Raw genomic sequence first — 26118 nt, forward strand, 5'->3', positions numbered from 1 at the left:
TGTGAAAACTCTTGGGAAATTTTTTTTATTTCTCTGTTCTTGCAAGAGTTTTTTTATGAAACTAGAATTGTGGGCAAAGATTTTTGTCACAGCAGCTGTCATGGCACAAGGAGGTAAACAATAAACCTACATTTTGTATCCCTTGAAGAAACAACGATTGACAGATTTATAGCTGCAATATGAAGGAGTGATGTCATATACGCTTAAAAACAAGAACAATTAATTCTCTGGGGTGGAGAATTAAAGTGATAAAGAGGGAAAGATGGAGAGGTACAGAAATTTCAACATCTTTTTCTCTTTTTAGGGAGGTACCAGCAAAGCAAGATAAAGTGGGTCTATCCTCTGTCTACAGAGCAGCTGTCCAGAGACAACGTTGCCGTGTAAATCAGGAGGGAAATGGTAACAGTGAGTGGGGTGCTGGTATTTTTTGTGGTGTCTCTGCTGATTATACAGTTCCTGAAACTGCAATGGATGCGAAGACGACTTCCCCCTGGACCAACTCCATACCCCTTCTTTGGAAACCTGTTGCAGATGAACTTCAAAATTCATCATGAGAACCTTAAAAAAGTATGTATTTTCTGGCAATTAATTAATAGACTCATAAGCTGATTGAAAAGAAAATGTGTTTAACATAGTCTTATTTTGAATGCTAAGGAGGGATTTATTCTAAATTACATAAATGTGAAAATAGGTGGAGATGATTAAAATATTTATTTCTTGGTATGAAAATTTGCACTTAAAATGAAACAAATGATTAAAACCTTATGTGCTTACAAACAAAACCATACTGATGATAATAGTCCTGCCTTACACATAGGAAAAAGACACATTTTACAACAGAGTCTTTAATTCTGTGTAGCCTTTTGTATCTCTGTTGTTGCACTGGCAATTCTAAGTATTCCATGAAATTGCTACTGAGGGCATATATGTTTTCAGTATAGAAAGGATGAGGTTTTTTATACTTATTCAACAGATTTTTTGAAAGATCTTAGAATCAATTTTTTTCTGGCATACAGTTTGGTCAGATTTTCACAAGAGACTTCAGGCTTCTGAGCATGACTGAGCTTTTAAGTGACTGAACTAATTCACTGTGTGCCTATACTCAAGCCCTTTTTTAAGTCCAGTTGTAATGCCTAGCATTTCTAAAGTTTGTACCATGTTGCCATACATATATATTAAATATTTAACATTTATATGTATAAGTAATATCACCTCACTTTCCCTCTTTGTTTTCAACCTTCCTTTTCCCTGGTTCTTCCATATCCTGCCAGTTCTTTGCTCTTGAGCTGCATATTTCAAGCCAAAGTAGTATTATTCTACAGCATAAAATAATAGGCAGTGCCTGTCTGCTGCCTCTTCTTCTGTGTCTGACCCCCCAAACCTGAAGAATAGTATTGCTCATCCCAAGATTTCAAAAGACATGAATTAGTCCTTACAAAAATGAAATTAAACACAAATGTGCAAGCATGTGCATATGCATTTTTACTCAGTGTGCACACCTGTTCCCTCTTGTTTGCTCCCAAGTAGCAAAATTTTGTACTCCTTTAGTCCTGAATTTCTTGGGATGTTTTGGCAATACCCCACTCTTCCCAGGCCATTCTGCTCCACAGACTTGCTACTTTTCTAGTTCCTGATTCAGCAGCCAGGGCAAAGACTGTCTTGCCCACTTCCAGTGATTTCTGCATGCACAGCATTTGAAGACAAGGCTATCACAGCTGAGCTAGAAAGGAGAGGGTGATTCCTGCATCAGTCACCTTCTTGGCTGCTTTTGCTAGTCTTGATACACAAAGGGGAATCTGTAGATGGTTCATGTCAAACTCATGAGCTAATGCTTTCTTGTAATAAATAGTGAAGATGTAAGAGACCATCTACAATGAGTTTGAATTGTAAGACGTGATAAATAGCATTTGCAGACTTTGGCAACGTTGGCTAACATTTTAGAAACATCTTCATCTTTAGTAAGTGAGACTTTAGATAGAAACCTGACTTCAAACTACATAATATGTAAAAAGAGATTGCTCTCTTCTCAAAGTCAGTCACCCTTGGGGCACCTGCCAAGGGAAAGGATCTGGTTTATTTCTTTTGATTTAAATGTACTGGTTCTTACCCATGTTGTTCTGATGCTGCTTTGTTCTACAGATGGCCAAAATTTATGGTAATATCTTCACCTTATGGGTTCCAAATGGTCCTGTAGTTGTCCTACAAGGGTTTCAGGCAGTGAAGGAAGGTCTGACTGTTCATGCTGAAGATGTTGCTGGAAGGCCCACAGGACGTCTCTTTCACTATATGTCACATGGAAATGGTAATTATTATTCTCAGAAATTCTTTTCATGTGTTTGTTCCGACCCTAGTTTTGGAAATTGATTTAGAGCCTCAATGTCCTTAATTTATAATTGGGAAAAAAGTTTATTATTTTCATGAGTTTTTTGAAACAGTTCTATTTCTGATTCCTGCATTATTGTTGGAACAATAATGGCACCACAGAAGTAATGTGAGAGTTTCTATACAGGAAATAGATGGCTAAACTGCAAGAAGAAAGGAAAGAGGAATGCTGGTAAAAGTTTGAAATAATTAGAATAAAAGAGCAGCTCCTTGGATGTATCAACTGTATCAATTCATTAATTTATAAGGTATTGACAGCATTAATTCATTATGATCCTAGGTGTTATGTTCTCTAATGGCCATCTCTGGAAGCAGCAGAGGCGTTTTGGAATGGCAACAATGAGGAAAATGGGAGTAGGGAAGAAAACGCAGGAGTATCGGCTACAAGAGGAGGCCTGTCATTTGGTGGAATATTTACAGAAAACCAATGGTATGTGACTTGGTGGGCAGGTCAGTCTGTGCAGCGGGAGATTTTGCTGAAGGATGGGTTACCATTAGCTTTTCAAACTATTTGATTACAAAAATGGATTTAAAGTGTATATGCAGAGCTGAGTCTCAAAGGTCTGTATCATGTGACCTGCATGAGGCACTTCCTTTCAGGAGTGTGAAACCCCACAGTGTGAGCTTAGAACTGGAATCTCCTATCTGGTTGTATATACCGGTGTATATATAATATACCAGTATGTATATACTGGTCCCTATCTGTTAGTGCTGTTACTTCTGAGTCAGCTTTACATTACTCATGGCAACAGCATCAGGGTAAGAGCAAACAGTAACAAAATCAGTGTCACAACACCCCATACTCCTGTACAAAAAAGAAAAAAACCCCATAAAATATGAAAGGCTTTGATCAAGGCTGCACAACCCTGTTCTCTGCTCTGGTAAGTGCAGTGGAAAAAGCTCAGCTCACATGGCTTGTGATGAAGCTCCTCAGTAAGAGAGGGAGTTTGTTCAGGTTGTGCTGCTGAATAACAGGGTGAGTCCATAGGTAGTAGGCTCAAATATTCTATCATTATATGAGCGAAGAATAGGAGGTGATTCTCAATTCATCTATGTATTTAATATCTCATCTGACAATTTTGGTACCCTGGTTATTGCCAAACATGAGATCTACTGATACCAAGGCTCGGTGGAATCTGGGCATTTTTGTAATTATTACTACTAATTCCATTCCCACCAGCAGTTTTGCTTTTTTTTAACCATCAGTGTGTTTTAGGTGTCTGAAGTTACTTTTTGGCTTGGGCTTTTTACCAAAAAATCGGGATTTGCCATCCAGTGAACTAACTAATGTCAGAAATGTTTACAAAATGTTATCAGTTCTCCTGTCAGTGGGTAAAGCAGGAACAGTTCAGCGTTGATAGTGAATGCGGTTCATTGTGTTTACAGGAAAACCTCTGGACCCCACTATGCCTGTAGTTCATGCTGTGGCAAATGTGATTTGTTCTGTGATTTTCGGACATCGCTTCTCCAGAGATGATGAAAATTTCCATCGCTTGATTGAATCCATTGATACCATAACAGCATTTGGGAACAGCATCACTTTTTTTGTGAGGAAAATTAGTTTTGTTTGTTTGTTTATTTGATTGATTTCTATAGATAGACAATGAAAAAGGCAACTTGATTGTTACTTCTATAACAAAAATAAATACTAGTGCACCTGGAATTGCTGAAGTATACGTCAGAACAGTACTTCCAGATGCCTAGTTCAAAACTTGCTTATGTTTCATCATAGGACAGACATTTCCTGTGTCTGGGGGACAGAGATGGAAGCACAAAGGTTTGTTACATGTCTGGGAGACGTACAAAGGACTTTCTTGCATAAGCACTACCACTACAACTGTGGTGTTTGAAACAATCCCTGAAACTCAGTAGTAAAATATCTGAAAAGCTCAGAAAAAGACTAATATTGATTTCTGTCTGGCAAAGTGGCTTTCTTCATTCTGGTATGATATGGCTGTCAAAAAATGTCAAGAGTAATATGGGTCTTTACTACTTCCTTCATTACTGCTAACTAACTTCATAGAAACTGAAGTAGAGCAACTGTTTTGTGCAAAGGTAACATGTAATGAAATTGCTTAATGGTAGTTTTCCCCTATAGCTTTTGGCAGCAACACCTGTCCCATCTCTGCATGTCCTTACAAGAATTCAGTGGTTTGGTCCACTGGAGAGAAAAATTCTCTCTTGCTTCTGTGTGTGCAGCTGTGACTGCAGCTGCCAAAGCAGTGGCACAGATGGCCTCAAACAGGGGTAGTTTTATCATGAACAGTGTTTGAATGGAAACCACAGTACTGTGTATAGTCAAAAAGTCAATTTACCCATGTATGAGGCAGCTGCTTCTGCAGAACTTGCTGGAACTCATCTGGCTTTTTCACAGTCTTGCATGATTTCCACCATCTCTGACTAACTGGAAACTGCTGTAGTCAAGGTCCTAGAGAATCCGAGGACTAATTCAATACTTTTGGTAAATAAGCTAAAATAAAACTACTTAAGATTTTTTATCCCAGGAGATGCAGGTTGAATCATTCCTAAACTACCTTCTAGCCAGGGTAGACACAGGTTCAGCTATTTCCAAGCTTCTCTCAGTAGGTATTTTTATAAACTGTTCTTAAAACATCTTAATTGTGTATCAACAGCCAACAAAAACATTCTAGTCCCGCATTTCATTCTATCCTGCTCTCCACAGTGTTTTCACAGGGATGTACAATCCTTTAATGATGGGCTGTACTAATCTGTTTTCCTGGTAAGTGGACAGATAGTGTCAAACAAAATTATGCAGTAGGATGAAGAAGAAATACAAGCCAGGAATCTGAATAGGCTTGTGGGGAGATAAATCTTTGTCATGCAATTGCCATTTAAATAGATGAGCCCAGAAGTTATGGCCTAATGCATAATTTAAGCTGCAGTAATTCTGTAACTGGAGGGACATGATGCAATCTTTAAAAGGGGAAAACAGAAAGTGAAATGAAATAGAGGAATAGAATTCACCTAGGAAGTGTTTTATTTCTTCTCTACTGAGATGTGGTTTTGTAATGGTATAAGGACAAGAGTGTGAATATGTTTAGAACAATGAATAAACAGAAGGGAATCCCCCCCCAGTATTTCTACATCATTTAGTTGTTTTGCATATCACAGGGGTGTGATACATTTGCTTCTCATCTATGAGAAGGTGAATCTGAGTAAAATCTCAATGCATTCAGTATTCTGCCATAAGAAAATAGACCCGGGTTTGGATAGTTCTATTTTCAGTCAGCAGATGTGTCAAGGAAGTCAACCTGGATCTGGGTTTTTTTAGTGATGAAATAGAAATTATATGTGTGTTGGATAAAGTGAGAACAGGGACATGTTTCATAGGAGGTCCTTGGTACTAAAGTTGAGCCTAGCAAAGAATTGGGGTACAGAGGAATTTAATTTATTCTTTGTACATAACATTTGTATAATCTTATAGTATACATACATGTAATACATATAATTTTATAGTAAAAAACTGAGAGAAATTCTGCTCAAGAGAAAAATGGGATTTAGAAAGGCTTTAATGACACATGGGATAGGCACCATCTTTTCAGTCTAATGGGGAAGATTTAGTCATCAGTCTTTCATTTGTTTTTATCACTACCCAGAAGCCTGTATAGGATTCAGATTTAGTTTGCTAAATACCACATATTTATAGGTAATACCACATATCTAAAATATCTATTTTATAGGTATATGAACTGTTTCCCTGGCTTACAAGTCATTTCCTAGGACCATATAAAGAGACTAAGTCCAAATTAGATTTTGTGAAAGCTCTATTAGCAAAGGAACTTGAAAGCCACAAAGAAAAAAGAAAACTGGATGAAAATCGAGATTTCATCGATTACTATTTGGCTGAGATAGATAAAGTGAGTATCTCTGAACTCCTCTCACACTTCACTAACAACAAGCGATTTTAAGTGTTCCTTTGTTTATAATGATATCTAATATAAATATAGAAGTATACAATTTCTCCATAGTAAACCTTATACATAGATGAATGAAAAAACCTGACAGTAAATGATAGCAGCAAGAGGAAGAAGTAATAAAGTAAGTTAATTTTCAGGTAGATTATCTATAAGTGCAATAGCAACAGATCTGCATATGGCTAAGTTACAACTAGAAATGACAGTTATGATGAGATTTGCAGCAGCAGTAGAAAGTATGTATGTCATGGCTGAAGAACAATATGTGTATATGGATAAGACAAATTGACAAGTGTATTGGAGAATATTAGAAGATGGTTTCCTTTTATTCAGAAGATTTTATTTTCTAGCCCTTTTGTGGCTTTGTAGTTTATGTGGGTTTGTTTCTTTGTTTGTTTTGTTTGCTTGGGTTTTTTGTGTGTGCTTGTTTTTTTTCTTTTGTGGGGGAAGGAAAGTGAGGGCTTTTTGGGTAGTATCAGTAAATACTCCTGTGAGGTGGTTTAGTTCTTTTTTTGTGTGCCATAACTTTCTTTTCAATTCATATCTGCAGACTAAAGGAGATGCTGAATCTACTTACGATGAAGAAAATTTGATCCAGACTATTTTTGACCTCTTTATAGCAGGTACAGAAACTACAGCCACCACTTTACGTTGGGCATTGCTCTTTATGGTGATTTATCCTGACATTCAAGGTAAGCACATCCAAAGAGGTCTCCAACTCTTTAGCAATTACACAAGTTCAAATAGTAGCAGTGCCTCTTCAAAGAATAGTAGAGGAGCTAATTATTAGAGTATAAATCAGGTGAACTGAATGTATCTGTTTCTTGATGTATCCTTTCTAATATACAGGCCAGTTATTTCAGGTTTTGTTTTCAAGGGATCTACACAGAATGCAAGATGTGATTAATTTAATTAGATGAAGGAGTTTAGTCTCAGACAAGATAAACTGCTCCATTGCCTCTCCACAGAAAAGAATGATTAGACTTCCACTAAGGACAAGGTGGAGCCTTCAGGTCATCCTTTTAAATCCATGACTGCTATTCTTTGATTTGCTCCTCGCTTCTTGCAGCAGAAATAACTAAAATACAGTGGGATGTTTCTAATATATGTGGTTATTCCATCAATCTTAGAACTTCAAACACAGATATCTATGTATAAACACATGTAAAAAAATATTGGGTTGAGTGTCTTGAAAATGTGTGCTTTTAATAATGATATTAACAGAAGAAAGATACAGGTTGGCAGAGTAAAATGAGTGAAAAAGTAGAGTCAGAGTGTATGAGATAGAAAGGATTAGAAGGTATATAAATCAATTCAACAGCCTAATATTTGAGAGTTTAAGCTTGGTACCAGGCACAGCAGGAGCCTGGCAAATAGAAAATAGTGGAAGTGTAAAGGAGAAAGGATCTCCGATTTTTGTTACAAAACACTGCTCCAAAAGACCTAAAATTTGAGACTGGATTGCACGTACTGAATTTTCACATGGTCTCTCACCCTCTCAGGATATATTAAAACATTCTTAAGTTTCCTTGGGTGATTCTAATTGCAATTATAAAGGCTGTAGTATTAATAGAAAATTAATCAGAAATTGCCAATTCAGCTCATAAGTTAAAAAAAAAGAAGTTCTTGAGAAAAAGTAATTTAATTCATTAATTACATTAATTAAATTAATTAATTAATTGTGTGAGTGCTTCCGAAGGCAAGTAATTACAGAATAGCAGTTAGGCCACCTGTAGATGACAAGCAAAAATCTGTGTGCTTCTAAGTGAAGAATAATTCTTGATCAATTACTAAACTTCTCTCCTAATACACAGTTAATATTTTTTTCCAGTTGACTCCCTGCTTGTAAAAATAAATACTAATAAAAATATTTTTATAAATTACCTTAAAGCAGTAAATGTAACAGGAACCTACATCTTCTTATAGAATTACTTAATCTGGTATTGCTATTTTTAAAGTATTATTTGGGTATGCAACCTATAAACAACCCTAATGTCAAATTTTACTCAGGTCGTCTGTATGGGAAGTTGAAGGCATTCTTTTTTATAAAATATCTTTTTCATCTTGTTGGATGCTATTATGACTGTAAAGAGCAATAAGAAAAATTATGAATGCAGACTTTATAAATTGTTTGTTGTATATTTAAAGCTGAATATTCCTCCTTAGAGAAAGTTCAGAAGGAGCTGGATGCTGTTCTTGGTTGTTCCCATGCATTTTGCTATGAGGACAGAAAGAAGTTGCCCTATACAAACGCTGTAGTTCACGAGATCCAGCGATACAGTAATATAATCTTAATTGCACTTCCCAGACTGAGTCTGAAGGACACGGAGCTGCTGGGATATCATGTGCCAAAGGTACAAATGTGCTGCAGATTTGAATATCTTTGATTTTGGTCCATCAGATGATTTCAGACAGGCTTTTGAGGGTTTTTCTGATTAGGGACATGAACTCTTGTATCCTTTGTGTTCTAGCAGTGCCCCTAAGCTCTGATTGTCTCTGTTGGTGGCCTTTCACAAGGAAAGGTGCTCTTTGTCCTAAATATTAGTAGATTCTAAGGTGGTAATTTCTGTTGACACCACTGTTCCTCTTTTTTCAGAACACCATAATTCTTGCAAATATAGACTCTGTTCTGTCTGATCCTGGAAAATGGGAGACACCTGATCAGTTCAACCCAGGCCACTTTCTGGATAAAGATGGAAACTTTGTAAACAGAGAAGCGTTCTTACCATTCGCAATAGGTATGTGCACTGAACAGGGATTTATTTACTCCTTGTGATAACAGCTCAAGATCCATTCATTCCCCAAAATAACTAGGAAGGGACCCACGAAAGGGCGTGTACACACATTCCACTGCCCTAAAGATCTCCAAGAAGGGAGAGGTCCAATTGTACGTGGAAAAGACGGGAGTGGAAGGAATGACACATGGAAAAGTTTTTCTTCGGAGACAGATCCAATTCTTCTTGGAGAAGAGATCCAATTATCAAAGTAATGGCAGGAAAATCCATGGTGCTAGGAAGACTGTAAGTGTAAACTATATCACCCTGGTGATCATTTCTATAATGTTTTCCTGCCTGCTGTAAATGTAGATCAAAACTTTCTGTGGAAACAAAAGCAGCCTTTCAGTTCTGAACCATTAAATGACAAAGTTAAGACAAAAGGACAAGATCTGCAGAAAACAAGCAAATGAGCAGATTAGAGAGGGAGGTATGGTAGAAATCCATTGGCTGATTGCCTTTTCTGTCTCTTCACAGGGCAGCGTGTGTGCATGGGGGAGCTCTTGGCAAGGATGGAGCTCTTTACTGTCTTTTCCACCCTGCTACAGGCATTCATGTTCACCCTTCCAGAAGGAGTGAAGGAAGTCAACACCAAGTTTGTTTTTGGGAGCACGATGAAGCCACCTCCCTACCAGATCTGTGCCATTCCTCGGTAGGAAATGGTAGATGCAGGGAAGAGTTATTCTGTAAGATTACTTCTGTATGTGAATTCCTTTTTCCATGTCTTCAGATTTTTCTTTCCTCTTCATTTAGTTAATCGCTACCCTCAAAAATGTTTTTCTGATGGTTGCATCCTGAGGATTACAATTACAAAGAGTTCATATTTTGTTCTTTCTTTCTGTTTGGAAAATCTTGTTAAATTTCTCCTGATGTGTAACAAATAAAAACATTAAGGGAAGAATTAGAATTGGTGCTTATTTATTACCAGATGGAAAGAGGATTTACAGGGAAAGAATCTGAAGCACGGACTATAAATTGAAAGATCTGGGCATTTTTTCTCATAAGCTGCAGAGGCATTTGTGGAGATAGGCTCAGAGGTTTTCCAGTCTGTCTCAGGATATTAGTGTGTGCAGGAGATATAGGAAGCTCTTGGAGGAAGCTTTCTAGAGAGACATAATATTACCTGAGATAACACTGCCTCAGAATGATATTGTTTGCTGTTGAGCAAGCTTGTTGTATACAAGTCTATCCTTGACACCTGGCAGGACAGTTCAGAGTTTCAACCACTAAAACAGGTGAATTCCATCCCTTCAGATGAAAATAGAAGAGCAGCTTCATCAGCCAGTTCTGGAGAGTTTTCTTAACACAGGTAAGGAGTAAGATTGGAAGACAAATGACAACAGTGAGCAGTCACAGTGTTGATAGTTTGTCCTTTTTGACGACCCCACTGGTTGCCAGCAACATGAGAATGTCTTCTTCATGACAGGTCATCTACTGGTGGTGATTGCTCCAGATCCTCCAATAATTTATTCAGCTTCATTATTTTTTCAGTTCTTTAATGAATTCCTTATCACAGTTAGCTGCTTTTACATCAGTAAGCATAAATTAGCATATCATGACCAAGAGAAGATTTGACACTACTGAAGAATTCTTGAAGCCCTTTATAAGCCCGGTGACTAAGGACTTGGCAAAAGTGGATGTTTAAGATCTGGCGAATTTGCTTACTGGCAGATAACAAGGAAATTTTTTTTATGGCATTGAGATACGTTTTTCTTGTATGAGGTAAAAATTGGATACTGTCTGCCAACACAGGAAGGATTATTCTTATACCCTGATTAGTTCACAGTGCCATCTCCAGGACTGACATCATTATCACAGCTGTATTTGTTTCAGGTACCTCTGCCTACCTTGTGTTTTAAAGCACCCCAGGCTAACAGGCAGGGATGTGTGAGATCACTAATCTGCATACAGGATGAAACCTGGGTTGCCAGTTTCTTCCCCTCCAGGCTTACCTTTATGGGATGGTTCAACCCATGTCCAGCATGTCCTGACAGGCTGGTGATTGTTATGAAGTCCCCTCATGGTCAAACTGCCAACATCCCCCTGGCAGTAGCTCTGCACTGGTAAGAGGTGACTCATTTGTATCCAACTGGACAGCAGGAGGAGAGGCAGCAGTTTGCCTTGAGCAAATTAAAAATCATTAATCCTGAAGAATAGCTGAAGAAATGCTGCTGGTGGTTGCATTTAGTAATTATGTAGAAAAGGGAGCCTAGACAATCTCGTAAATACATTTTCCATCAAATAAAGTAAGATGAATCCCAGATTCATCTGTAGTCTATACCAATCCACAGTCATCTCTCTTTTCCAGTGTGAGAGAACCATATTCCAGGCTAGCTCCAGCTGAACACTGGTTAAAGTGTCTATTGAGCTCAAAACTAAGTAGGGTTTGAAGCTATTGAATGTCATCCTGGAGAAATATGTGGGAAAAATTAAGTGGACCTCAATGTTTCAGAGTTTCACATTTGAAACTCTGGCAAAAAAAAGATAGCCCTGGAGAAGTGGGAGATCTAAGGTGGTTATTGGAATCTTTGTTGTCTGCCATAGAAATATAATGTTAAAAAATAAATATATTCTGTTTAAGCTCTCAATTGTTACCTGGTGGAAAGAAGGATGGGAATTTATTGTGATTTCTTTGGAAGAGAGTTGTGGTACTGGGTAAAAATGAGATACAGAGAAAGTCCATCTGAGTACAAAGAGAAAACTGGTCTCTGCCCAGCATGCAGGAGGAAGGCAGAAGGGTGATGGGGTGATGTGATGCCACTGGTGCCTCACACTGTGGTGGGGAAGCTGTCTTAGGAGCCACCAGGCAGAGAGAAGGCTGTAGCTGCTACCTTGAGTGGGTATCAGGGAGGCAACCAAGTTCTCACAGGCAAATGTGGCAAAAAGACCTGTGAAAAAACACCTGGACAGGTGTCTGGAGCCAAGCTGAGGGGAAGGCAGGCTGCTGGCTCCCTGGGGAATGGTCTCTGCAGCCCTTTGAAGGGAAAGGCTGCTCTGCTGACAGAGCAATTTCTCACAATGGCCACTTCACATGGGATGGAGGAGGGCTGGGTCTTAGGGTCCTTTCTCACACTCACTCCCTTCTCCAGCACAGTGGTGACTACAAGTGCCTGTCTGCTTTCTATTCAGCTCCATTTCCTGCCCTTGTATTTTTTCTTGGCTGTTCCTGCCCCTGTGGTGTGCCCCAGCTTTAGACATGGAGGGAGGACAGGACTGCTGCCAGGACAGCGGTCAGAGCATGAGAGGAGACACAGATCCCCTGATCAGAGGGATGCTTTAGCAGAAACGATGCCAAAGGCACAAGGAAGAGCTTTGGGCTGGGGTTAAGAGTATGATAAAGGATGTGACAAGGGGCTAACAAGGGGCTGGAGGGTGTTTGGGTACCTGGACTTGTGAGAAATGACTGATAATGTGAAAACTGGAGGCTGCAAGACTAAAAAAAATACACAGAGGTCCTGCTGTGAGGCTGCAGCCTTGGAGGGGTGAAGGCCCCAGGTTGTAACTTCTTTCTTCACATCCCAGTAGAGAAATCACTGGACAAATGACTTTTCCTGATGACAAATCATTTAGATGGAAAATCTTTGAATATCTAAAAGGACAGGGAGTGTACCACATTGATCCTAAATAAAAAATTCTGATAAATCAGTAAATTTGAAGTAGATTTTGTAAAATTACACTGGATACAGAGCAGGTAAAACTTACCAAAATTTCTTTTCAAAAAGGCTATTTTTTCCCTGTTGAGGGAGAGAGATAAATTAGAAATGATTGCCTTGAAAAACAAGTTTTTCAATATACGCAAACAAAGTTTTTGTGGAAACCTAGAAACATCCCTTTCTTGGTTAATACACATTAATCAGTTATGCATTAGTGGTAATGAGGTGCCATGGTTGGAAAATAATTGAATTGGAGGTCTGTAAACTGCAGACTGGCAAACTCCAGGCTGTTCTTTCTGGATAAGGGTCTTCAATGTCCCAGAGCCAAAAATCCTGGAAATAGTTTCTGTCCCAAAGACAGGGCAGTTGCAAGAAGCAAGCTAGTGCACAAGTCATTATGGCAGGTTTTTCAGAATATCAGTGAAAACATGTCTCTTTTACAAGTGTTTTGCTTTCAGGGGATGGGCATTTTTGACAGGGAGGCACTGATCCATTAACATTTCAGTCTAGATCTGTAAAGGGACTGTAATGGTCATTGCTATGTGGTGCCTAGAGTCCTTGTGTGGTTTTCATGGTCTGATTTCAGGCATGTGAACTCCCCTGGTGCTGGATTTATGGGTCCTGTGTGTGTTGAGGTGTGGCAAAGAGTCTTGGCTACAGACTCTGTTCTCAAGTTACGCATGTCATGACTGGTTCTTGTTGGGGCCCTTAGTTCTGTTGTAGCTCAAGGTCCCTAGTAGGTTTTTCCCATGTTTGTTTTTTTTTTTTTTAAATCTGTTTCATACTAGATGTATTTTCTATATGATTATTTGTTATTTGTCTCATAAACTTTCTGATGAGTTCTCAAAATATCCTTTAGGGTATCCATCTTTTGTCAAGACTGAAAGGGGAACTTCAGAAACAGACAAAACCCTCAGTGAGGTTACCTATTGCAAATATGTTAGAAAAAAAAAGTGACTTCATACATTAAACCAGTTATGTTTTCAATTACATTCAAAAGCATAACAAATTGTATTAAGCAATAGATAGTTGTCTATGTATCTTAAGATAAATGTGGGCTTTTAACTTCTGTTGGTCTTGCCATTACTAGATAGAACATGTATACGGAATATATATAAAACAATTTAAAAAGTCCAAGATTTAATGTCCACTTACATTTGCACGCTTGATTTGTACGTATGACTATTGCTTTTCTAAAAGCATTTGTGGAGTGTTTGTAGGAGCACATACCATCCAAAATTGTTTCAGAAAAATTAGGTGGAGAATTTACGTGTATTTACATTGCCTGGAAAGTCTTTGCCCTAGTCTTTGAAGACACTGTTCCTACAAATCCTGTGATCCATATTTGATAAATATAATCTGGATGAGAAGAGGGAGAGAGGTGTGCATCTATTAAATATGCTTAAGCACGAGAATGTAATAAGTGGGACAAAAAGGGAGTGGTTGATAACAATGAGGGAGGGTTAGAGGCGGGGAAGAGTTATTATATGAAATTTAAGCTCTTATGAAAAAACTGGTTGAGCAACCAGCCTTAATAGCTTCAATAGACTATTTTGAATAAAGACAAGCTGGTAAAAGCAGACGGTAAAATGTTGACAATAAGTCAAGTTCTTATAGCTGTGGTTGTATTTCTTCTAATTACACAGTTTTTAAAGTTGCAGCAAGTACGGAGATGGCTTCCTCCTGGACCAATTCCTCTCCCAATTTTTGGGACCTTCATACAGCTGAACTTTCAGTTTAATCGTGATCTCCTCATGAAGGTACTTTTTTTCAGATATTCCTAATTGTTTAAAAGTGTTTGTCATTTCTTATGTTGTTTGCTATGTGAAAACATCCTCTCCTGAAACTACGTTGCTGGCACAGTGTAACTGTTAACTGGTCACTGTGATATCACACCCGGTTTGATTCAGAACTGCTGGTTTGGTTGCCAAAATAAGAAAAAGTTATTGCAGTGTGAAGTAGTTTGCCAAGTTAAGAAAACTGGTATTGGAATTTCTGAATATGTGAAGATCATTTTGATGCTTAAACTGATCCCCTTTTAATACTGAGATGGACAAATTCATGTGAAATTTGATATAATTTAGGATGAAATAGTTAGGGAAAAAATACTATCAAAAAAATTACATTTATGGCCTGGATTTGTACCTTTCTGAGCACTGGCACTCTCTAGCTTGAGCAGTAAATGGAACTTACATGCACTTTGTGTGTATGTGCTCACTTATATTGAAAATGGGTGGGAGGAAAGAAGAAAATAACTGGTACAGTCTCTACAAACTATTTACTCCTCTGGCATTTCTGTGTTCTTTTTTGCTATTTTACTTGTACAAATGATAGAAACCCTCTTGAAATAAATTAATGAATCAATGAAAATACCCTTTTTCACATGAATTTTTGAGAACTGAGCCTTGGCTTATATACAGTAATAAAAGATACATTTTGTTTCTTGACATAGACCTATGGCTCTGAAAAGTGGGAATACTCAGTTGTTTCCAACAGTGAATGCTGGAGAAGATATATATGCTTTCTCACAGATAATTATAATCCTGTGGGAAAGATGGAGAACATCACTCCACTTTAGGGCTGGTCTTGTAATCAGTGCAAAAACAGGTTCATCCTCTGTTTGTTTGCAATATGTGGGATTTTATCTGTGCTTTTTATCTGGCTTCTCTCCCATCTCTAGCTGGCAAAAATTCATGGCAACATATTCACCTTATGGTTTGGATGGGCCCCAGTGGTTGTACTGAATGGATTTCAAGCAGTGAAGGATGGTATGACCACGCACCCTGAAGATGTTTCTGGGAGGCTGGTGTCTCCTTTCTTCAGAGCAATGGCCAAAGGAAAAGGTGAGAATTTCTTTCCATAAATACTGCACAGAAGCATCATCTTTATAAATTGCAGCTCTTTTGTAGCTTGTAACCACTTTCAGAGGTACCACAGTAAACAGGATTTGTCTACAAGGAATGACTGCCAGGTGAACTGCAAGGTAGGGAGGGTTGAAATGGCTTTTGGACAGTAGCAGGAGGAAAATACAAGCAAAAGAAAAAAGATTCGTAATGTCTTGTGTGAAGTACTCACTGAAGCAGAGGTGATGCGATGAGGCAGTGGTAAGTTGTGCCACAGAGAAGTGGAAGAAAACCAGGAAACAGCCCACTTCCTTGTCCTGGACTTACTGCCTCCCACTATTACATTTTCAATTGAAGAGTGAGATTGATAGTGGGATCTTCTTCCCGTTCCCTTCCTTCCTTTTGTGAACGTTTTCTTACTCCCACAGTAACACCCAGAGGCTCAGTGCGCTTCTATTTCAACCTTGCTGTAGGTTTCATGCCACCAACCACACTGGAAATTCCCAAAGCCTATCACAAAGCCTAAGCACTGAATTTTCCTACCCTGTGGACAGGAACTTTCATCCCTGCCTGTGAACAGTCAGAGTTCTTTCCCCCTTTCCCTTCACAAGAACCATTAACCTGATTCAGGTGAGCTTCAGGCACAGCAGAGTGTGAGACGAGCACTACAAAGAGCATCTAGAGAAGCAGCTGTCAGACTTCCTGAGAAAGCTGGTTGTCTTGGATCAAGCTTAATCCTGCCAGTCATCTTATTATCCAGTTGAGTTTGTCCTTTTCAGCCCTGTCAACATACTTACGTGCCAGAGTTCTTTGTGCCTTTGTGTTCTTAGGCAATGCAATAGTTTAATTATATTCCATGGCCTAGTATATCCTGTACTGTAGTCCTTGTCTATAATTAATATTAGCATGATAAAGAGCTCTTCCTTTAATGGATGTAGGGATTATGTTGGCAACTGGTCACACCTGGAAGCAGCAGAGAAGGTTTGCACTCAGGACTCTACGCAACCTTGGCCTGGGGAAAAGAGGTCTGGAGCATCGAGTTCAAGAGGAAGCCCACTACCTGGTAGACTTCTTTGCAAGTATGAAAGGTATCCCTGCAGTAAATATCAATACATTTCTGCCATTAGTCTGATGTCCTTAGCGTATGAACTTCTCTGAAATTAAGGGCTACTTTTGTTCCACAAGAGAATGTGCAGAATCTTTCAGTGTCTTTGTGGAACAGACTGAAAATGCAAAGACCCCACTCCTGTGTTTTCACACAGACTATTATTGTCCAAAGTTATTTACACAACTACTACAGCTGGGAAGAAAAACTGGAGCTTATTTATTATTTATATCATAGAACACCCTAAGGAGAAAGTGATCTCTGAAGATGGACTGGTCCAACCCCTTCTCAAAGAAGGGTCAATCTGAGCAGGTTTCTTAGGGCTGAGTTGTAAATATCTGCAAGAATGGAGACTTCATCACCTCTCTGGATAACCAGTTCTGCTGTTCAATCAGTTCTACAGTAAAAAAGGTTCTTACGTTTAAGCAGAATTTAATGCATTTTTGCCTATTGCATCACTTGATACCACTGAGAAAAATCTGGCCCCATGTTCTTTATTCCCCTCCACCAGGTATTTCTACATATTTAGATACCTCCATAAGCCTTCTCTTCTCCAAACTAAACAGTCTCTCTCAGCCTCTCTTATGTCAGATGCTTCAAACCCTTAATTGTCCTTGTGGCCCTTTGCTCAACCTGTTGTAGTATGTTGACGTCTCTCGTACTGAGGAGCCCAAAACTGGACCCAGCCCTCCAAATAGGTCTCACCAGTGCTGATCAGAGGGGAAGGACCACCTCCCTTGGCCTGCCAGCAATTTATTTCCTAGTGCAGCCCAGGATGATGTTGGCCTCTGCCTCAAGGGCACATTGCTGGCTCATATATGGTGCTGGTGCACAAACTTATGGAGGCACTGCCAATGCTGATGAATTAAATCTTGTCTGTAATGCTGTTTGCACACTCCGTGTAGCAGTGCCTAGAATCTTGTCTTCAATACAAGATTCTACCCTTCTCAACCCAGTTAGGATCATGTGAGTTGGATTTCCCAATACTGATCGTTGTGCAAAGGCACAATAAATCAGGACATGCTATGGCTAGCATTACATCAGTTAAAAGCAATTAAATCTAGCCCAATCCTATGGTTTAAGAACTAGGAGAGATTGAAATGTGGCCATATATGCAGGAGAAAAAAAGCACAAAACAGTAAGTTGCTAATCAGAATCATGCCTTGGGTGTTGGACAGTTGCATTGATACATACATAAATACAGTTGTTTATAGAAATTTATTCCAGAGTCACAAAATAGGGATTTGAGATTAGGTTTTCAAATAATTGCTTTAAAATTAGTTATTGTATCACTGCCACGATTAGTTGAAAGGAGTTTACAACATTTTATTTATTTGTTCATCTCTAGCAAGGTCAGACAAAACATAGTGGCCTATATGTCCTTGCTGGATAAGGCTATGTCCCTTCTTGCAGTTCTCCCTTCAGGTTGCCTTCATCCACAGTGTTCTCAGTCATTCCCACGCTTAAGACATATTTTGAATTTGCCGGGCAGCAAATTTGCATTGAATGTTTTTTCCTTATCTCTAAATTTACTCTATCATATTATGCAATATTTTACATATCTGGCATTTCTTTAGAGTGCCACACATTCCTGGGATTATGGGATTGCACCATGGTTGTGAAGAATCAGTTTGATACTATAATTTTGTAAGAAAATTGCTGCTTCTCCGTGAAATGCAATGCTCTCTTCTATGGGTAACCTATAACATTCTCTGATTTCACTAAAGCAGGATACATTAACAGTGACATTTATTATTATGATTGCAGGGAAAGCTCTGGATCCTTCTTTCTCTCTTGTTCATTCTGTCTCAAATGTAATTTGTGCTGTCGTGTTTGGACATCGTTTCTCCAGAGAGGATGAGACCTTTCATGAACTGATTAGAGCCACAGAGGAACTGTTCAAATTTGGGGGCAGCTTTATTCATCATGTAAGTGAAAAATCTGTTGTATTTCTCTAAATAAGACGGAGAGTGAGAAATGCAGATTCAAGAGGTGGCTGTTGGGCAAAAGTTTTCAAATGGGTGAGTGATGTCCTGTGCAGTTTTACTGGGCAGTGCACTCTGTCAAAATGTGATGGTAATGCTCCACATACCAGCCTCAGGCATTTTTGTTCATTGTCCTATATTTGAGCACTCTGGTAGCCTGCTTCTAACTCTTTGCAGCAAGGCATAGGCCCATGGACTGCTCCTGGGTCATGGTTTTTCAGCCTCTATGCACCAGATTCCTGCCTTGGACAATATGATTCTTAAATATTAAAAGTCAGGTCTAAAGGTGTGATTCACATGCCAAGTTTAGACACTGTTTTGTAGAGTCAACAGAGAGAAGAATGATTCAAATACAGAAGTGTTTTGCCCGTGGCTACTTATCACCAGTTCCTCTTTAAGACTTGGACTTGAAGACTTCCCAGAGAAATTCTACTCCTTCAGTCTGAGTGAGGAGTAGCTCCAGACACAGGCAGCAGATGACAGGAAATGCTAAGCCAACAAATAGAACTCTAAGCTTGGCAGTCAAACAATCTGGGAGTCAAGGACTCATCTGACACTAGAAGCCTCCTTTGCACAGAAGTGCATTCAAAGTTTCCTGGGAGTTCTGGTTCTGTCCCACTACCAAAGTTGTCCCATACATCTTATGCAGTAACTTCTTAATGTAAAACACAAAGGAATCCCTGTAATACAAATATTTCCCTCCACATCCCACAGAGCATTCTTGTCACTGGGTTATGGTCAGGTTCCCTTTTGCTTAGCCTAACTCTGCTCCTGTAAGTTGTGTGTAGTGGTGGCGAGACCTGCTTTTAGGATAGAGAACATACCTCCTTTTCTTGTCTCCTTTCTACCCTGGCTTTGCTTAGTCCAGTGAATCAGATACTTTTCAAGGAAACAAGAACAGCTATTCAAATTGTTCTGGAGCTATGGCCACAATCTTCCCACTTCCCAGATGCAAAGAGTACTCAGTATTGTGTAAAAAATGGTATTGCTGCATCCACATCCCAATTTCTTGATTGGATCCCATGTTGTCAGGCACTAAGCAGGAGAACACTGTGGATTGGGCTTCTCCAGATATGGAGGAGGAGTTTTTGCAGGACCAGTAGCCAGGAAGGTGGATTGGAGAAAGTACACTGCAGATACAAGAACAATGTATACAAATTATTCAAGCATAAATAGAGGCTGAAAATCAGAACGAACTTTCTAGCTATCAGAATAAGTAGAAAGCAGCTATTTCTTAGGCTAGATTTTCTCCAATGGTAAGAGAGAAGGAAAAAATTAATCTGGTTGTGTCAGCTAATGCCTTCTTCCTTTCTAGAGGGGAGCACTCAAATTTGTCAGGTAGCTGTTCCTTAGATTTTCTGGATTTCAGATATTTGAAATTTTATTGAGGACCCTTGAGAGGCCAATTGGTAGAGAGTACTTTAGGGATTACCCAGCCTGTATAGCAGCTGCCGGCAGCCAGCCCTTGCTTTGGGTTTATCAACTCCTTTGGCACATCCTGGAGAGGGCAGTTGGCAGGTTTTGCTTTTCCGTTCCCGGTATTCTCCACTGGAGGGCAGGATGTCACTTTTAAAATGCCTGAATGCAGTTCATAGGAATTGAAGACGGGACTTGAATAACTGAATAGATGAACACAGTTCATCCTAGTTATAGTAATTCTAATTTAGCTTGTGATTGAGCTGAAAGCCTGTGGAACTCTGAATCTTACCATCAAAACAGCTAGAAACTAAATAGTGTACTGTTTTACAACTTGAAAGCATAAGCACAGTCTTTGACAGGATATTTTACTAATGAGGTCCAAACCCTGTGCTAATATGAACATTACCATCTCTCTGTAGCAGGCCTTTCTAGTGCATTTTCTGCAGTGTCTCTTGTGTGTCACTCCCACAGCTGTACGAAATCTTCCCCTGGTTGATGTGTCACCTCCCTGGGCCCCATAAGAAGGCCTTGGCTTGCTATGATGTCCTGAGCTCCTTTACACGGAGAGAGATCAGAATGCACATGGAGCGTGGGATACCAGATGAACTGCAGGATTTCATTGACTTTTACCTGGATCACATTGAAAAAGTAAGTTTTTTCTGTCAGGCTGCAGGCACCCATCCTGCATCTCCTGTCGCAGCAGAAAGGGAGCTGCTGTCCTGGATACTGCCCACCTTGTGTACACTGTGAGCAGCTCTGCTGCTGTGCTCAGTCACTACAGATGTGCAGCCAGGGGAGAAATCCCTCCCATCTATTGTCTGTTAGCTATTTCTGTCAGCCTACTCTTCAGTCTTGTAGCTTGTGTCTTATGAATACTTAATAGTGCCAGATTTTTTATTATTCTGGGGAACAAAAGCAACCATCTTGTGAACTCCAAGCATACTGCAACTGTGAAATTGTCATTATCATCCAAGCTAGTACTTCAAATCAGTCAAATCAGATCTCCTTGCTATGATAATTTTTTTCTATATAATAACCAATAGCATCAGTTTGTATTTCTAACTGGTAATTCTTTATTAATTAATTACCACATCAGCTGCTATATTTTTATGGTCAGGGTGGATGTCTGCCCAACTGGCTTCTAGTTCCTGGGATCCCCTTATTTTAATTTTTTTTTTTATACCGGTGCATTCACACATCTGGCTTTCCAAAGCGTTTAACAGCTTCTAAAGCATTTCACTGCTGTTCTAAGATTTATGAGTCTTGAAAATCAGTGGACCAGAAATTTTTTCAGTGAGCTCTTCTGGGATCTGTCGGATGGAAATCATCCAAGTTTGTTTATTAAAAAAATTGAACTGTCTGTAATAGATGCACAGGAGCAATAAAAAAAGATTAGATGATATTACAGCCGGGGAAAACATCCTTCCCACTTTTCAATTGCTCCATTGGCAAGAGAAAGGTTCAAGACCCCTGAGCATAACCTCCCTAAATTTAGACAATGAATTCCCCCAAACCATAATGATGTTCTTTTATAGTTTCAGTGTATACATACATGTCCTCACACTTCTAACTGAAAACTGTAAAACCCCGGAGCAGCTGTATGTGAGTCATTGTGCCTTTGTAGTGAAGAAGAAACCTGAATACCACAGGTTAAGAACTTTACACAGCCCAGGGTTCGTTACCTTGTCACTGCATTGCTTGCTAGAAAAAATAAGTGGTGGGCTGTGACTTGAGGCATGAAGAATGACATGCTAGTAGACATCTTTAGAGGAAGATTTACTTATGAAACCTTCTAAATGGACCACTATTTGCACATTTAAGCCAATAATCCCTTTCTGCAAAGAACATGCAATTTAGCTTCATGATTAAAAGGGCAGTAAAGATGGCTTGTCTCTGTGAAATATTAGCTTTTTGTATTGATAGTCATCCTTGCTGTCTAACATTCCTTATCAGTCTCTGTACTGTCCTATATGCAGAACACACTGCAGCTTGGGACCAGTTATAAAATCATATTTAACCCTATTTGGATTTTTCTAACTTTCATGTGTAATCCTCTATTTTATCTTATCATTTGCAGTCCAAAGATGAACCCAGGTCTACATACAATGAAGACAACATGGTTTATTCTATAAATGACCTTTTCCTGGGTGGATCAGAGACAACAAGCACTACTTTGAACTGGGGTCTGCTCTATATGGTGGCATATCCAGACATCCAAGGTGAGTAATAAGCACATCACAAATATCTTTCATACAATAGAGCAGCCAAGTCATAACATTTTCATGGATCAGAGATTATTCCTAGATACTGATATATGCCTAGTGGTACATGTACCTTTTTGTACTGGTAGATCTCTGCTAGGCAGCATCAGTAGATGCAGGGAATCTGTACAAAAGCTCTTAGAGCAGCCACAAGAATAAGGCAGTTCCCACAGTTAACCACTTGAGAATTATGCACCTGTATAGGAGACTGTGGCTGATTGAGGTGTAGGGATCTGTGGGGAAATTAAGATTGTGGTAGAGATAAGAGGACTGGAGTCACTTTTTGGGAAGTCAGTAGTTTGCACATGTGTTCCTTAAAGGAACAGTGGCCACTGCTGCAGCCACTGGTGAGGGGTGCTCATGGTGCTTCAAGAAATTGAGTTGGGTTCTGTCTTAGTCCTAAACACGACTGATGGTTGAAAATAATTAACCTGAAACTAATGTGTGATGATAGGAGTGTCACTGTTTGGAAACTTACTTCAATTGTGCTTTGTATTGCTGATTATCAGTAAGAGGGACTACAGGGGGTCCTGCCCCTCTTGGTGCTCTGTACATCACAGAAGAAATACAGATAATTGCCTAAAGGTCAATTGCCAGCCTTGACTTTGCTTTTCCCCATCAGTCTGTTTCCAATCCCAAGGTACCAGGGTGTCTGTCTAACCTGTGATTTAATTAACTCTGTGACGTGTTTGAGTCTCTTATAACAGAAATTATTCCAGTCAGGAGAGGAAACTGATGGCTCCTCTATTACATATATTTGTATTTAAGAAGCTTGTTTTTAAGTCTGTTTTTTAAATAACCATCAATCACTTTCATATAGCACTGAATGAAAAGGAAAGGAAGAAGGATGTCTTATGCTGGATAACAGAAATCTCATTGTTACATCACAGAACATGTGCAAATACCCAGAGGAGAACAGGATTTTAAATGGAAGAAAGACATGAAGATAAGAAAAAATTGCTCATCTTGTAGCTGTCAGACAAGAAAGTCTGCTTAATCTCATGTTATCATGTTTTGTTATCACCTGTGTAATTAAGGTTATGAAAGCACTGACTCACCTGTGTAATTTTATTTAGTTAAATATAATACCTTGCACATATGTGGGAAAGCAGGGTGGGTGCAGAGTGATCCTTCCTGGGCTTCTTTTTGAACCCATTCATACTGTTGCATGTATTGAGACCCAATGACAATGTTGTGCAGTTCCACTCTGTAACATACGGAAAATTTTTGCCGTTTGCCTCACCACTAAATCAGGCTCTCCTTGTTCTCTCAACAACCCAGAGATGTATGTATATATTACACAGTGACTGATCACTTCAAACTACACTGGATCCTGAAGTAGTCATGCTTGCTTATGCAAGATAGTTCTTCATAGAAGGAAGTTTACTTAAAAATCTTTCTGGATTTACATTTTAAATTCTGTAAGGTGCTTAAATCTCAGTTGTCAGAGCCTACCTAGCACAGTTGTGTGAAGGACTGCTGGCAGTCACAGAGCAGGCTTGATGTGATGCAGAATGGACTTCCCTACATCTTTCTGCTTCTTCAACCACCCTGGAAAAAAGATAGGATCATTTATTAAAAATCTAAGGTGTTTTTTTTAGGTGATGTGTCCTGCCTCTCTTGAAGTTTATAAAACAAAGTTTTGTTTTTGTTAATGCTCCCAAGACTCCTGTGCAATAAGTGATTTAAAATATGCTATTTTTGATCAAAAAGCAAGTGCCAAGGAGTAGACACATTTCTTTCTTGGTATTTGGACATTGTTCTAATTGGCATTGTTTCACTTAGCAGACATTCTACATAGGAACCATTTGCTTTTAACAGAATATTAAATAGAATTAGTGAAAATACTTGATATGTTTTTCCACCTGAAACATTGAATATTTCTCCACAGAAAAAGTTCAGAAGGAGTTGGATGCTGTTCTAGGTCCTTCCAAGTTAATCTGCTATGAGGATCGGAGAGAACTGCCCTACACAAACGCTGTGGTTCATGAGATCCAACGCTTCAGCAACATTATCTCAGTTGGCATGCCCAGGGTGTGTGTGAGGAACACAACGTTGCTTGGCTTTCCCCTCAAAAAGGTACAGACGCAGTTTCTAAGTTGCTACACACCTTTATTGCATCAGTAGAGCAAGGTGTGGATTAAAATCTGTTTGTGCCAGGAGCTTCTCCTCAGTAGCAGGGGGACTGGATACCTCTGGGTCCCATTGAATGGGAACAAAGACAAGAACTCATCTGTCAGGCTGAGCGATGCAGCTCTTGGGGAGAGGGTGATTAGTAATGAGAGGTGCCCCTGGATGGAAAAGGATATTTTAGCCAAGTGTTTCTACAAACCAATGAAGACAAAACATTTGTGATTGATACTGAAGGAAACTATAGTGGGTTTGTGCTGATAAGGCATTGGAAAGATTTCTGACTGAATTTTTGTGTGCAGAAAGCCTATAAAAGATCTGGGGAAAAGCATGACAGCTTGCAACTAGCTTTTGTCAAAGAGACTAAATCACAGACACTCCTAACACTGGAAGTGAAAACGGATTTAGTATAAATAAAGTTGTTAGTTCCTATTGACGTGGTCACTTCCACTGTCTGGCTCGGACCAACATTCTGAAGCAAAAATATTTAGAGTTCCTCACAGTCCTTACTGGGGAACTGAGTCTATCAGCACAAAACACTGAACTCCGAGAGGGAATGAACATTGGTCTCATTAGCTGGCTCTGGCTGCTGGGTGAGGACTCACAGCCAGAACTGAGTGTTTTTCTCCTTTCAGGGCACCATAGTTCTTCCAAATATTGCTTCGTCCTTGTATGACCCAGAGCAGTGGGAAACACCTCGACAGTTCAACCCTGGTCACTTCTTAGATAAGGATGGAAACTTTGTGAGCCAAGAAGCCTTTTTACCATTCTCAATAGGTAAATGGACTGACAGCACAAGCATTAACAGTTTGGATTGGGAGTGTAGAATGAAGATGTCTATTACAAACCTATTGGTTTTCTATTTTAAACCTTTTTGTGGAAAACAATGCTTAAATCAACCTTATTACTTTCAGCAACTTTTGTTCTACTGAACAAATAATAACATGGAAAAACAGAGGTGTCCTGACAAATGTATATATCTAACTCACCTTATTTTTAGAAGGAAATTCTCTGCTAATGATCATGTCTATTGATTTGGGGCATACATTTCACACCAGACATACATTTTGGAAAGTACTTGCAAGCAGCCCTTCTGATTCTTTATGCATACAGCACTGGAGCATGACATCTCTCAGGAAAAGGAGGTCCTTATTCTTCATTTATATGATGGAATGAATTCCTTTCAAGTTGTCAGTCAAATTAAGATGAGGTTTTTGAGGTAATTGAAGGGATACTTGGAGCAAAAGGGCCACACAGTTATCTGTAGCTGCAGATAAGACTGGTCAAAGGAAGAATTACACTAAACTTTGTGTCATTGATTGCATTAAGTCCTAAAGAAATTCTCAGTTAGGCACAAATACCCTAGCTTTGTGTGAGAATGAATACTATTGCTGTTGAGGTCAGGGTAATTTACTCACTGTCCTCCCCTCTTCCCTCTACAGGGCACCGTGTGTGTTTGGGGGAGCACCTAGCGAGGACCGAGCTCTTTATTTTCTTTGCCAACCTGCTGCGGGCTTTCACCTTCCAGCTCCCTGAGGGAGTGGCAGAGATCAACACAGAGCCCATTCTGGGGGGTACCCTGCAGCCCCACCCCTACAGGGTTTGTGCCATTCCACGCTAGGCTGGACGTG

The 26118-nt window shown here is 39.4% G+C and overlaps 3 protein-coding genes across 6 annotated transcripts in view; all 3 read left to right on the forward strand.

Moving 5' to 3' along the window:
- Positions 1–504, forward strand: part of LOC116791505 (cytochrome P450 2J6-like) — a 28792-nt gene extending 28288 nt beyond the window's left edge. The window contains exon 12 of one of the 2 annotated variants that reach the window (XM_032697569.1): positions 305–504. In XM_032697569.1, the coding sequence (XP_032553460.1) occupies positions 305–384 (80 nt within the window). In that variant the 3' untranslated portion in view covers positions 385–504. The remainder of the gene's footprint in view (positions 1–304) is intronic. The other variant, XM_032697565.1, reaches the window with a different exon arrangement.
- LOC116791506 (cytochrome P450 2J6-like) lies at positions 372–14480 on the forward strand. Of its 3 annotated transcripts, none has more exons than XM_032697573.1 (10): positions 372–567; positions 2140–2302; positions 2663–2812; positions 3769–3929; positions 6084–6260; positions 6868–7009; positions 8484–8671; positions 8914–9055; positions 9569–9743; positions 14391–14480. In XM_032697573.1, exons 1-10 carry the CDS (start codon positions 397–399, stop codon positions 14395–14397), a joined length of 1476 nt encoding a protein of 491 aa, XP_032553464.1. In that variant the 5' UTR covers positions 372–396; the 3' UTR covers positions 14398–14480. The 3 variants fall into 3 exon arrangements, with proteins under 3 accessions (XP_032553464.1, XP_032553466.1, XP_032553465.1); XM_032697575.1 differs by lacking the exon at positions 14391–14480 and adding an exon at positions 10346–10445; XM_032697574.1 differs by lacking the exon at positions 14391–14480 and having other exon boundaries at positions 9569–9884.
- LOC116791507 (cytochrome P450 2J6-like) lies at positions 14334–26118 on the forward strand. The gene is made up of 9 exons (XM_032697576.1): positions 14334–14504; positions 15425–15587; positions 16526–16675; positions 18460–18620; positions 20568–20744; positions 22174–22315; positions 24249–24436; positions 25123–25264; positions 25930–26118. Exons 1-9 carry the CDS (start codon positions 14334–14336, stop codon positions 26106–26108), a joined length of 1473 nt encoding a protein of 490 aa, XP_032553467.1. The 3' UTR covers positions 26109–26118.

Source organism: Chiroxiphia lanceolata, chromosome 10 (genome assembly GCF_009829145.1).
Source record: "Chiroxiphia lanceolata isolate bChiLan1 chromosome 10, bChiLan1.pri, whole genome shotgun sequence".
NCBI classification, from domain to species: domain Eukaryota; kingdom Metazoa; phylum Chordata; class Aves; order Passeriformes; family Pipridae; genus Chiroxiphia; species Chiroxiphia lanceolata.